The 14,490-nt window shown below is 41.9% G+C and overlaps 1 protein-coding gene across 1 annotated transcript in view; it reads right to left on the reverse strand.

Moving 5' to 3' along the window:
* STK32C (serine/threonine kinase 32C) overlaps positions 1-14,490 on the reverse strand; it is a 407,759-nt gene that overhangs the window by 17,157 nt on the left and 376,112 nt on the right. Inside the window, exon 9 of the mRNA XM_077455557.1 lies at positions 1,982-2,107. Coding sequence (XP_077311683.1) covers positions 1,982-2,107 — 126 coding nt within the window. The remainder of the gene's footprint in view (positions 1-1,981; positions 2,108-14,490) is intronic.

Consider the following 14,490-nt stretch of genomic DNA (forward strand, 5'->3'; position numbering starts at 1 on the left):
ATTGGTAGGTGATCAAATGCTTATCTCATGCAATAAAATGCAAATTAATTATTTAAAAATCATACAATGTGATTTTCTGGATTATTGTTTTAGATTGCGTCTCTCACAGTTGAAGAGTACCTATGATAAAAATTACAGACCTCTACATGCTTTTTAAGTAGGAAAACCTGCAAAATTGGCAGTGCATCAAATACTTGTTCTCCCCACTGTATGTGCATCTTAAAGTTGCAGAGACTTCAAAGTATTTCATGCACTATTTTGGTCCGACTTCCATGCAATATGAGGGCCACAGACTTCAATGCTAACCTTTAAAAGTTGGATAAAAGTCGTACCTGAATGATATACAATGCAACAGTTGTCTATTATCACTGGTCAAAGCCAAAGTCGGCACAACTTTGGAGTCATACAAGTGCGAATGGAGCCTTAGAAATTATTTAGGTTTCAATCACACTTGTGTGACTTGTCATGCAACTTTGGACATTAAAGTCACATTATAAGTCGTTCCCCATGTTTTCCAATGATAACCATTCATATATGTGACTTAAAGTTGCAGCAACTTCAAAGTACTTCATGCACTACTTTGGTCCAACTTTCACTACTTCAATGTTAACCAGGGGTGGCCCGTCCATTAAGGGCACACAGGGGCGCCACCCCCCCCCATCTATGCATCCGGCCCCTTTCATGAATATCAATGGGGGGTTGAAGCACCTGATTAGAGCCAGAGGCTCTAACAGGCTTAAAAATAGTGTGGGCTTGGGGTGCCGAGAATGCAAACCAAGCCCACCCACTTGTGTAACAATAGCGAATGCATATTTGCTATTCTCATTCTGAATCTCCACTCTGCCAATTAGGAAGCGGGTCTGAGACTTGTTTTCTGATTGCCTGAAAGGAGAAGCATTCCGATTGGCCGCTGAAGAGGAGGGAGGAGACGGTAGCTGCTCATGATGCCAGCCGCCTGTGCTGCTTGCTGCCCGTGATGCCTGCCATTGTGATGCCTGCTGCTCATGGTGCCCACCGCCGTGATGCCCGCGGAGGAGAGCAGGGGAAGCCATCTGTGATGCTTGCCATGGATGGGCTAAGTGGTCCAAAATGCTGGGGGTGGGGAGGGTTGGCTGCGGGTGCACTGTTTGCCGCCCCCTCCAAAAAGAAATTACAACCAGCCGCCATTGATGTTAACCCTCAGAAGTTGCATGAAAGTCGTACCTGAATGTTACACAATGTAACTTGTGTGTAACAGTTGTCCATTATCACTGGTGAAAGCCAAAGTCATATCCAAGTTGTACCCATACAAAGTTGCTTCAAAATTGCACCAAAGTTGCATTCCAAAGGCGGCACAACTTTGGAGGAGCCTTAATTAAGACTGAACTCACACAGGTCCAGCTGCACTTTGCAGTCCGGTGCCCTGTGCGTTTGTGTTTACCTGTTCAGGTACAATTCAGGTGAGAATTTTTTCCTGAATTCGCGCCTGAACCGGACGCAAAAACACACAGGACCCTTTTCAAATTCACATCACAGCCCCCCCGGACTTGTGTGAACCGGCTCCATTGAAAAACCGGTCACACTCACATGTTATGCAAATTAGATGCGCTGTAAAACGCATCCAATTCACATATACGTGAACCCAGCCTAACACTCACAAGTCCTGCCTCTTCTCCATCCTCTGTCTAGACAGTGAAGAAGAACCAGCAGTAGTGGTTCATATTAGCACGTAAGCACTGCATCCTTGGTTCCTTGTGCTACTCTCCCAGTCTGAGCTCTATTATATAGGGTAGTATAATGACCCATAGTAAGTCAAATTCAGCTATTTACACTTCCTGTATTAAAAAAATACATCTAATTGTGTATTAATAAATACAATGCTGCATCAACTTCTGTCTTTTATATCTGCCTGCTGTTCGTCTTTAGACATCTACTCACCTTGCTCACATATAATTCATGTAACTGGTATAGCAAAGAGTATTCATAGAAAGAAATTACTTGCATTTGGAACAAAACCTGGTCCCACTTTCTTCTCCAGAATATCTTCCCAGACAACATCTGCTATATACGTTGATGTTTGAATATCAAGTAGGCAAGAGCAGCGATGTTCAGGGTTTACCGTCAATAGCTGTAAAGATAAAAAAATATATATTTTTTTTAGGGCTGTGGAAATTAAAGATTAATTCCTCGATTAATCAATTAATTTTTTGATCGATCAAAATTCTTTTGATCGGTATTCACCTCTCCACCGGCTTCCGGGTCTTCAGGGAGTTCCGTCTGAGATCCGGTGACGTCACGGACATCAACGTCACTGGACTCCTCCCCCCTTCCCCAAGTACCTCCATCTGCTAATGAAGGGAAGGGGGGAGGAGTCCGGTGACGTTAAAGTTCTGATTGAACGTACCGCATATGGGGGAGGAGCTACGCATGACGTCACCCGCTGCTGCCCTACGGAACCAACACGATTGTCGGCTTTACATGCTGTGTTTTTATCATCTTTATGTGAGTAGTTTGTGTTTGAACACAAAAATGTAATCTTATACTTAAGCGGTGAGCAATTAGATCTTTTCTTTCTACCCATGACCCGGCGTCCTTGCTGAGATCCAAGGAGACATGAGAGAAGTTTATGGTCCATGTTAACCCTTTTGATACCCGCTTGCATGACCACCTGTTTGCACAGGGGTCCATGCCATAAGGTGAGAGTGATCAGTTAGACCGGAGGTGAAGGGATTGTCACGCTACTGTGGAAAAACAAATGACTTACCTCAGTGCTACAGTTTGAATTTAAAACATATTTGTGTGAACTGTGAAGTTAAGTCATGGATTGTGGAAACTAACTAGTGTCGGGTGATTGTATATAGTGTATACCACATTTACCACTGACTAATGCAGAGTTACAATTCAAGGAGATCATATAAAAGTAGTTGAATCTGTATGTGTGTTATAATCAAAATTAGTCGATTAATCGATAAAAAACAAACAAATAATTGAACACGAAAATTTTAATCAGTAACAGCCCTAATTTTTTTTTAGTCAGAGCTAAATGTTTACCTTGGGAATCTGCTAAATCCCTCATATCCTTCTTTCACAACCTTTGAACCCTGGAGGAACCATTAAAAAAAATTTCAGGTCTCAGAGAGTCCCTGAAATAATTTTCATTACACACCAGTGACGACCCACCAGAGACCCGTATGTGCCTAGACTTCAAGTGGTTAGTTATACCAGGATGATCTCTGTATTGTTTTTTTAGAGGCGATGGTCGGCTTTCTTGTAAAAGCAATCTTAGCGGCTAACGAGCCACTGGATTGCTTACAATACTGCATCCACTTCTGTGGAACTAGCCACTGGATTGCTTACAATACTGCATCCACTTCTGTGGAACTAGCCGCTGGATTGCTTTTACAAGCTGCCTTCCGTGGTTTTACTGGGATCTCCCATCTCACTGGGAGTCCTGATTGACCAGCCAGCGCTTCTGCCAGCTGATCAGAGAACTGAACAAAGACCGGATCGGCTTTGTTCGGCTCTCGGCTATGGTAACCTGTAGAGATGCACCAATACCATTTTTTTCCCAACGAGTATGAGTACCGACACTTTTTTTTAGTACCCGCCGATACCAATTACCGATACCTATCGGCAACTGTTTTGTTTACACTTCAGCTGTCAGCAATGGTACAAAGCATTAAAAAGTATTTTACAAATTAAATATTATTTATTTATTTGCACTTTTTTCAATGTGAAACATGCAAATATATGTTAAAGGTGTCAAAATATGACATGCATGATATGTATGAAATATAAATATATAACGAACAAAGCAAACAAAAAAAAGTTGTAATTATTAATAGTTTATAAAAAAGAACAAACAATAAATAAAAAATCAGCAGAAAAAAATAATTAAAAGGAGAAGCAGAATAAGTAGTTCATTAAAGTTGATTAGAGTAAATTAAGTGTTAATAACGGGTTAAACAGAGGAACATCTAATTAAAAAAAAAAATCTCTTTATTCAGTAGATGAATAAACAGAAAGATACATAGAGAAACAATGTTTCGTTTTATCTATCTGTTTCAGCCACTGTTGTTGATAAACGTTGTTCGCCTGCTGTTTTTTTTTTTTTGTGACAGCTCCAATCTCCAGGACTTTGTTACACTTCAGCTGTCAACAGGGGCATCCCACTGACAGCTGAATGAGCGGCCCAGCTCCTTAACAACCAATAATTGCCAGCTTTTTTGTTTGTTTGTTTTTTACATTTCAGCTGTCTGTGGAGGAATAGTGCTAACAGCTTAACCACTTGCCGACTGCTAGTGGGTGCGTGTGCGCCTGCCACTTACAGTGTGACTGTGCCTGTGGGTCCTGCGGACTCGATGTCCGCTGGTGTCCCACGATCGTGTCATGGAGTGCCAAAATGGGGGGATGTAAACAAGGCATTTCCCTGTTCTGCCTAGTGACATGACAGGGATCTATTGCTCCCTGTCATCAGGAGCAGTGATCACTGTCATGTCAGTGGTAGCCCAGCCCCCCCCCAGTTAGAATCACTCCCTAGGACACACTTAACCCCTTGATCGCCCCCGAGTGCTGTATAAATGACAATGGTCCCAAAATAGTGTCAAAAGTGTCCGATGTATCCGCCATAATGTCACAGTCATGATAAAAATTGTAGATCGCCGCCATTACTAATAAAAAAAATAATAATAATAAAAATGCCATAAATCTATCCGCTATTTTGTAGACGCTATAACTTTTGCGCAAACCAATCTATATACGCTTATTGCGATTTTTTTTTTATACCAAAAATATGTAGAAGAATACGTATCGGCCTAAACTGAGGAAAAAAATTGTTATATTTTTGAGGGATATTTATTATAGCAAAAAGTTTAAAATACAGCTTTTTTTTCAAAATTGTCGCTCTTTTTTTGTTTATAGCGCAAAAAATAAAAACCGCAGAGGTGATCAAATACCACCAAAAGAAAGTTCTATTTGTGGGAAAAAAAAGGTCGTCAATTTTGCTTTGGTGTAACGTCGCACGACGGCGCAACTGTCAGTTAAAGCGACGCAGTGCCGAATCGCAAAAAGTGCTCTGGTCAGCCCCGGAAACCGCTTCCAGGGCTGAATCGGTTTAAGAAACGAGACTGAAAGTATAGGTTTCAGGTATCAGCACATTTGCACACGTGCTGATACTCATGCAAACGCTTAGTATCAGCATGGATACCGATACCGGTATCAGTGTCAGTGCAACCCTAGTAACCTGGAAGCAATGACCTGACACCACTTCCGTTTTACCCCCATTTCAACAGCACATTTTTCGAAAATCAAAAGCATTCCAACACACCAATCTTGGTGTGTTGGAATGCTTTTAAGGGCAGAGGAGGGATTTGGCGTCTTATAGACCCCAGATCTCTTCATAAAGAGTACCTGTCACATGCATATTGCTGTCACAAGGGATGTTAACAAAAAAAAAATAGAAAAAAAAAATTAAAGCAACAGTATAAATATAAAAATAAATAGCCGCTGCACAAAACCCGCCATTTTTTTCTTTAGGGCCTCTGCTTTAAAAGAAAAAAAATGTTTGGGGGTTCTAACTAATTTTCTAGCAAAAAATACAGATTTTTACATATAAACAAAAGTCTCAGAAAATGGCTTGGAGCTCTGCATATCGCTGTGCTACAAATAGGCTTATCACAAGGAGTCAAAGGTGAATATGTCTTAGCCCTTGTACCCGCGGTCGGACATTCCGACAACCGAATTTTGTCCGAAACTTGTGTTGCATACACACGGTCAGACAAGGTTGTCGGAAAATCTGATTGTTCGGAACGTGATGACGTTATTTTGTTACGACGGGACTACGTTCAGGCTAGTAGCCAATAGCTTTGGTCTAGGAATTTGATCTGAGCATGCGTGACACTTTGTCCAATCGGAATTCTCTACACACAATCGGACAAAGTCCGATCGGATCATGTTGTCAGAAAGTTTTATAGCCCAGCTCTAAAACTTTGTCCGTCGGATATTCCAACGGAAACAGTCCGATGGAGTCCACACACAGTCGGATTATCCGACAACATGGTCCGATTAGACATTTTCCGTCGGAATGTCCGACCGTGTGTACAAGGGCTACAACAGTGTTTAAACTTATAGCATGCTTAAACAGTTACACACATATCATCTGAAAAGTGTTTGCTTTTATCTACAGGTAGAACTGTAGAGAGCAACACAGGCCTGGTTCACAATGATGCGCTTTCAGATACGACTTGTGTCACAAAGAATTTCATGATAACAGAAATCACCTGGTATATGTGATATGTGTGTATAATAATTTAATAAAGATAACTGAAACACACAAATTGCCGTTGTACTAGTGCAGGGATCACAAACTGGTGGCCCTCCAGCTGTTGCAAAACTACAAGTCCCATGAGGCATTGCAAGGCTAACAGTTATAAGCATGACTACCACAGGCAAAAGCATGATGGGACTTGTAGTTTTGCAACAGCTGGAGGGCCGCAAGTTTGAGACCCCTGTACTAGTGTGAACCAGGCCTTAGGCTTGATTCACACCTATGCATTTTTAGTGCTTTTTGCATTTTGCACTACAGAACGTGTTCCATAGGAAACCATGTTAAATGGACTGCAGTGCAAATCTGCAAAATGCAAAAAGCACTAAAAATGCCGAGGTGTGAATCAAGCCTTAGATTCTCAAACATTTTCTGCTTGAGAACCATCCAGGTGCATGTGTTTTCCCACAACCGCAGCCAAATCACACTGCTCTCGCAAGAGGCGCGGTGCTGCCATTCATCCTGATTGGCACCCCCATGCATCTCAGCCCACAGTGCGATTGCGGGTAGTTGCAATTGTGGGTCTTTTTGCCCATGCGGTTTCCCTGCAGCCGTGTTTTTAAAAAGGTGCATGCACCTTTTTTGTGCGTTTCACGTGGCACAGCAGCCCATTCATTTGAATGGGCTGAACATATGCAGGGCACATGGTCCGCACTAGTGTGAGCTCAGCCTTAAAAGATGAGCATTCTGATACCCATGTTTTTCTTTTTGGAAGTCACCCTATTCCCAAGTTTTCTGCTTTTATCTACAGCCATGGGCAAAAGTTTTGAGAATGACACAAATATTATTTTTCACAAAGTCTGCTGCCTCAGTTTTTATGATGGCAATTTGCATATACTCCAGAATGTTATGAAGAGTGATCAGATGAATTGCAATTAATTGCAAAGTCTCTCTTTTCCATGAAAATGAACTTAATCCCATAAAAAAACATTTCCACTGCATTTGTGAAGAAGGCTTCAGGGCGCCCAAGAAAGTCCAGCAAGCACCAGGACCGCCTCCTACAGTTGATTCAGCTGCGGGAGCGGGGCACCGCCGGTGCAGAGCTTGCTCGGGAATGGCAGAAGGCAGGTGTGAATGCATCTGCACACACAGTGAGAAGACTTTTGGAGGATGGCCTGGTTTAAAGAAGGGCAACAAAGAAGCCACTTCTCTCTCCAGGAAAAACATCAGTAAAAGACTGATATTCTGCAAAAGGTACAGGGATATGACTGCTGAGGACCGGGGTAAAGTCATTTTCTCTGATTAATCCCCTTTCCAATTGAAAAGGTGAGCGCTACCATCAGTCCTATGTCATGCAAACAGTAAAGCCTCCTGAGACCATTCATGTGTGGGGTCACTTCTCAGCCAAGAGGGTGGCCTCACTCACAATTTTGCCTAAGAACACAGTCATGAATAAAGAATGGTACAAAAACATTCTCCGAGAGCAACTTCTCCCAATCATCCAGTTGGTGACGAACAATACCTTTTCCAGCATGATGGAGCACCATGTCATAAGGCAAAAGTGATAACTAAGTGGCTTGGGGAACAAAACATCGAAATGTTGGGTGCATGGCCAGGAAACTCCCCAGACTTAATCCCATTGAGAACTTGTGGTCGCTCCTCAAGAGGCAGGGAAACAAAACAACCCCACAAACTCCAAGCATTGATTATGCAAGAATGGGCTGCCATCAGTCAGGATGTGGCCCAGAAGTTGATTGACAGCATGCCAGGGCGGATTGCAGAGGTCTTCAGAAAGAAGGGTCAACACTGCAAATATTGACTCTTTGCATAAACCTAATGTAATTGTCAATAAAAGCCTTTGACACTTATGAAATGCTTGTAATTCTACTTCAGTATACCATAGTAACATCTGACAAAAAGATCCAAAACCACTGAAGCAGCAGACTTTGTGAAAATGAATATTTGTGTCATTCTCAAAACTTTTGGCGACGGCTGTATATCAGCTTTTGTCAACCTTTTTACCCTGGAACGACCCTTGAAATATTTTTGAGGTCTCTGGGAAACGTTACTAAAAATGAACATACTGTACCTATAGCAAGGTTGCCAACCATCAGTAAATTTACTGACCGTTTGTAAAAACCACTGATAGCTCCAGCTGTTGAGTGATCTCCACAGTGCTCCGCCTACCACCTCTCTGCATAGATAGGTAACTGGAACCCGGTGCTTGTCTGGCAGCAACAGCTCCTGAAGCCTGTGCCAATGTGCCCCACAGCTACACTACACTCTCCTCATGCGTAACCTATCCTGCTCTTCTGCAGCCGCAGATCTCTATCAGGTGCTGTCAATGAGGAGGATTTGGGGATGGGAGTAGAGCACTGTTCCGGGGAAGGGGGTGATTTGGGGGAAAAGGGAGCCCCCCTGTACTCTGCAATCTGTATGTAGCCCACACTTGAACCCTGCACTCTGTATTTAGCACACACGCAAAAGAAAAGAACGCTTTCATGTTGCATTTTAACCCAACTCACTGAATTGCCCATATACACAATATTCTTGTGTGAATGAGGCACATAGGAAACTATAGATTTCTATGATAAACTATTTAAAATCGATGAAATCTCTTAATAACTATTATTCATTCAAACTAGGGTGCACCGATACCGATTCTAGTACCTATACTTATGCAAATGTTCTGATGCTTGACCCGATATCTGGACAGTCAGGGGTGATCAGTGTGGCGGTGGGGATGGGGTTTCAAGCATCGATACCCCTGTATAGATTTCAATAAAGCAGCTGACAGCCGCTTCCCCTCTCTTTCAGCGGCTTTGTTGAAATCTATACAGGGAGATTCATAACTGAGCAGAGTAAACTCTGTTTACAATGTCTCAGTTTATGAATGGAGAGGAGCCTCTGTCTCCTGTCCCTTTGTCTTCAGTACAGCTGAGGCTGCAGAGAAAGGTACTGGGGAATCTGTGTCCTCAGTCCCTTTCCCTGTCTCAAAGGGGAGATGTCAGGGGTCTGTTTACACCCCTTATATCTCAACAAAGCCCGCCCCCAACAGGGCTGATAAAAAAAAAAAAATAATAATAATAAAAAACTAAATTTTAATAAATATTTAAAAGATAATATTGTAAAAAATATATAGAAAATAAAATATAAAAAGCACTGACACCGTCCACAAAAAATGAAAACATTGTTAAAATAAATAACCAAAAAATATATAAATTGGAAGAAATAGGAAAAAACATTGTAAAAAATAAAATTGTAAAAAAATAAAAAAATAAAAAACTACTGACAGTCCACTGTCACGTGACATTAAAAAAAGTATCGGTAATCGGTATCGGCGAGTACGTGAAAAAAAGTATAGGGTACTTGTACTTGGTCTTAAAAAATTGGTATCAGTGCAACCCAAATTTAAACAATTGAAATCTATGAAAAACTATTGTTTTTTTTTATATGCCCTTGAAATGACCTACATTTATCGAATGCAGAAACCAGCAGGTCACTGGACATGGTGTGAACGAGGCCTAAATTGGTGAATCTACAGCTTAAAATCGACAGGCCTGTCTCTTCTGCACTACTTAATTTTCACCAGTAGATGTCACTGATGATTTACTACGTTTTCCAAATACTGCTCGAATTTTTTTCCATTTTACAATACAGGACGCATTTGCAATATTTATATATACTATTTATGTACAAGACGTATGAGATCTTCCCAGACTTTAAATGCATTCAGGGTAGTGTGTGTTCACAATTCTATACCGCCTGTATCATTTTGAACCAATCATGTATTTCCTTTGCTTTGCACGATTTAAAAAAAAAAAAAAAAAAAAATCACTTTAGTTTCTTTTACAGTCAGACTATATTGCTGAGCTTCGGAGCCGTATGTCACAGCAGGCTACAAAAATACTATATTTCATGCTTCAATCACGTATTGCCGAACTAGTTATTTTCAGCTTTTAGAAAGGCCAATTTCACAGTAGTCTACGCTTCCCAGCCATGCTTCAAGTGCGTGCTTTATTAATGGAAGTGTGGCTTGAAAATGCCATAGACGGAGCTAAATGCGAATGTCCATATTCACACAAATATTTTGAACACTGCAGAAAATTCCATTCATGGATATGATTGCCATGTTAGAAAAGTACAAAGCTTTATAAAGAAGAAACAATGGCTTAAAAATAAAAAATTGTGTTAACTAAATTTTTATTATTTTTACAGCTATCACAGGTATTGTATTTTAAAAAGCAGATTAATTCCTAATTTTACAAAAAAAAAAGATAACAATAGGCAATTATGTACTGACATGGAAGGCTCAGTTCACGCCATACAGGTGCAAACAAGTGCATGCCTTCCCATGTGTTGCATATAGAGCAGCCCGTTCATTTTAGTGGACTGGCCTATGCGTGGGAAATGTGCAAAATAATTCTCTAACCTTTTTCCAAAAATGCGCCGCACTAAACCGCGCATTAGCAGATGCGTGCGGTTTACAATTATTATGCCCATCTGCTATAGGGCATCATGTCTCTGTGTCTGTCGCAATTTTGCACGCAGTCCAGACACACAGTAGTGTGAACCTAGCCCGAAACAGTGCTCAAGTCTACCTTATTACATTATAACTAATATACCATATTTTTCGCTCCATAGGGCGCACCTGACCATAAGACACACCTAGGTTTTAGAGGAGGAAAACAAGAAAAAAAATATTCTGAACCAAATGGTGTACTAAAATATTTAGAAATGTCTTCATTTTATTGAATAGCCACAGTGAACAAACACAGATTAAGTCAGTTGACGGGTTTCAGCCTATAAGGCCTTAGTCATGGTGGTCATGACTAAGGCCTTATAGGCTGAAACGCGTCAACTGATTTAATCTGCGTTCGTTCACTGTGGCTATTCAATAAAATGAAGAAATTTTAAGAGCAATAACCGGAGTGCGGATCTTTTTTTCTACATTACTCTACTCAGCCAGCGACTGTGGATCGAGCAACTGGGGGCTCTGCCATCTAGGTGGTGTATGGGTAGTAGCACTGACTTTTTTGTTTATACTTTGTACTAAAACCAGTGCCCATGAAATGCAGCTTGACCATTGCCATTAATGCAGCCTGACCATTGCCATAAATGCAACCTGACCATTGCCATAAATGCAGCCTGACTATGGCCATTAATGCAGCCTGACCATTGCCATAAATGCAGCCTGACTATGGCCATTAATGCAGCCTGACCATTGCCATTAATGCAGCCTGACCATTGCCATTAATGTAGCCTGAGCATTGCCATTAATGCAGCCTGACTATTGCCATTAATGCAGACTGACCATTGCAATTAATGTAGCCTAACCATTGCCATAAATGCAACCTGACCATTGCCATAAATGCAGCCTGACTTGTGCCTTTGCTCGAGCTGCTCTGTCTTCTCAGCAGGTGTCAGGCCGGGAGATCGCCCGGCGCTCATGGGGGTCTGAGATGTCTGGGGGGGCAGTGACGACGGTGGCAGTGGGCGGTGCCGGAGGTGGGGGGGGGGGCAGTGCCTGATGTATATTCGTACCATATGACGCAGAGGCATTTTCCCCAATATTTTTTGGGGAAAAAAGTGCATCTTATGGTCCGAAAAATACAGTACTCTTCGGACAGGTTCACACCACATGCAGTCCAAGCCATTTATTTTTCTGCATGAAAAATGAATGGACAGTAGGTTACAGGTATTGCAATGGCATAGTTAACACCAGTGCAGTGCCTTCCAGTACAGTCAACAAAAGTAGAATGTGCTGCATTTTTCTCTGAAAGGAAATGTACTTGGATGTGGTAAAATGCATCAAAAACGCATCCAAATGCACCAGTAGGCATTACACCAAGAAAAAGAAAAAAAAAATGGTTAAAAAAAAAAAAAGAGAAAAAAAAATAGGAAAAGACACATCTGGAACGCATCAAAAATGTGCATTCAGAAACACATCCGGACTGCGTTTCTGTGGTGTAAACTGGTCCCTCAGAAACAAATGTATACACAATGTGGGCACAGATTTAAAACTCCCCTCCATGTTAATTTTCTGCCTTTTTGTGCATCCTTCCAATGGCAGCCTTTTTCCTCGGAACCCCTCCTCATCTCCATCTACATCTCCTCCCTTGGTCACCTGGTAAACTCTCACGGCTTCCAGTACCATCTCTATGCTGACGACACCCAAATCTACCTCTTGACTCCTCACCTCACTCTTTCAGTCTCCTCTCGCATTACGAAATTACTAACTGACATATCCGCATGGATGTCACACCGCTTCCTCAAACTCAATCTTTCTAAAACTGAGCTTATAATATTCCCTCCTGCCTGGACCCCCTACCCTGATTTGTCCATCCAGATCAATAACACAACCATCAGTCCTTCTCCTCATGCCAGGGTACAAGATGGAAACCTGTCCTTTCAGACCCAAATCCAATCGCTGTCCAAATCTTGTAGACTTCATCTCCATGACATCTATGAAATACGCCCGTTTTTAACCATTGAAACCACTAAGCAACTTATTTACTCCCTTGTTATCTCTCGCCCTTGATTATTGTAACGCCCTCTTTATTGGCCTGCCTCTCTGCAGGCTATGCCCAATTCAGTCTATCATGAATGCTGCTGCCAGACTAATCCACATTACCAACCGTTCAGTCTCCACCACTCCTCTCTGCCAATCTCTCCACTGGCTTCCCATTGCCCAACAAATAAAATTCAAAACACTAACAATAAGAAAGCCATTCCCAATTCTGCCCCGAGCTACATCACCAATTTTGTCGCCAAATATCACCTAACCGATCCTCTGTCTCCTCGAAAGGCCTTCTGCTCTCTAGCTCCCTTGTCTCCTCCTCCCATGCTCGTCTTCAGGACTTCTCCAGAGCCTCTCCTATCCTCTGGAACTCCCTACCCCAATCTGTCCGGCTATTTCCTACTCTGTCAATTTTTAGGCAATCCCCGAAAAATCATCTCTTCGGGGAAGCCTATCTTGCCTTTAGCTAATAATCGACTCTTCTATTTCTCCCATCAGTTCATCCCTCACAGTTTTTACCTTTTGTTCCACCAGCCCCTCACTATTAGATTATAAGCTCGCAGGAATAGGGCCCTCCTAACTCTTTTGTATTGAATTGTATTGTTGCTGTACTGTCTCACTTTATATTGTAAAGTGCTGCACAAACTGTTGACGCTATATCCATCCTGTATTATAATAATAATAATAATAATAATAATGTATCGGTGCCCCCGTAGGAGCTGCTGGGTGTTGTGGTCCACCTGTCTCCGTGCCCAGCCTGGCATTCACTTCTCAGTCACCTTAAGACAATGAACAGTCCATGTGCTTGTTTTTTTTTTTAACTTAGATGAGGGAAATATGGGATGCCCGGTGGATTGTATATCAATCAATTAGTGGTCCACCCGACATCAACCCCCCAAGCTCGGCTGACCCTGGGTATTTAAGGAGGCCTGCCTCCTGCCAATCTAGGTTGGGGATTGGTCAGAGCTCCTTAGAACACCCCAGGCAGCTCCACCTCTCGTCTCCTCCTCTCCTTTTGGGATCCTTAAGAAAGTGGGAGGTCTCAGTGAGGCTGCCTGTGAGTCACCAGCTGCTAAACTCCGAGCCACTCCCAGCCCACACAAACCAAAACAAACAGGCCTGGGTGGCAGCCAGGCCTGCCTAAATTTACCTACACTACAGAACAAAAATTCTACTCTAGCACCTACCTAAGTAGAGGGTACTACAATAATAACGATAAAAAGAAGCTCAAGTTTTTAGCTGTGCATGTTTTTTTCACATGCTAACCCACATGTACCCCTTGCCATGTTTGGGGTACCATTAACATTGTAATGGTACCCCAAATTTCTGGGTCCTAATTTGTGTTTGCATATATTTTGTATTTACTCATATCTTTATGAATTTTAGATTGCATAGATTTCTACACCACCTTCTCCCGATGAAGAGGATTTACGTAAAAAAAATTTGAAATGTGTAGAGATTCACTCTGTACAATTGCGGTGTGAATATGCTCTTCTATTTATGACATCAATTTATCATGCAGTTTTGACAAAAGCTCTTATGTATTGATGTCTTTTAGAATTTGTATTAGTTCCAGTTCACACCATAGAAACGCAGTCTGGAATGCGCTCCAGATGCTTTTTTGCATGTGCGTTTTTGATGCGTTGCATTGTGTTTTTGATGTGTTTTTTGGTGCGTTTTTGATGCAGTCCAGTGCATTTTTTGAACCCCTTTTTTCCCTTAGGCCTCA

The sequence above is a fragment of the Lithobates pipiens genome, unplaced genomic scaffold (assembly GCF_037356315.1).
Source record: "Lithobates pipiens isolate NorthernLeopardFrog02 unplaced genomic scaffold, aLitPip1_a1.2 Scaffold_25, whole genome shotgun sequence".
NCBI lineage: Eukaryota > Metazoa > Chordata > Amphibia > Anura > Ranidae > Lithobates > Lithobates pipiens.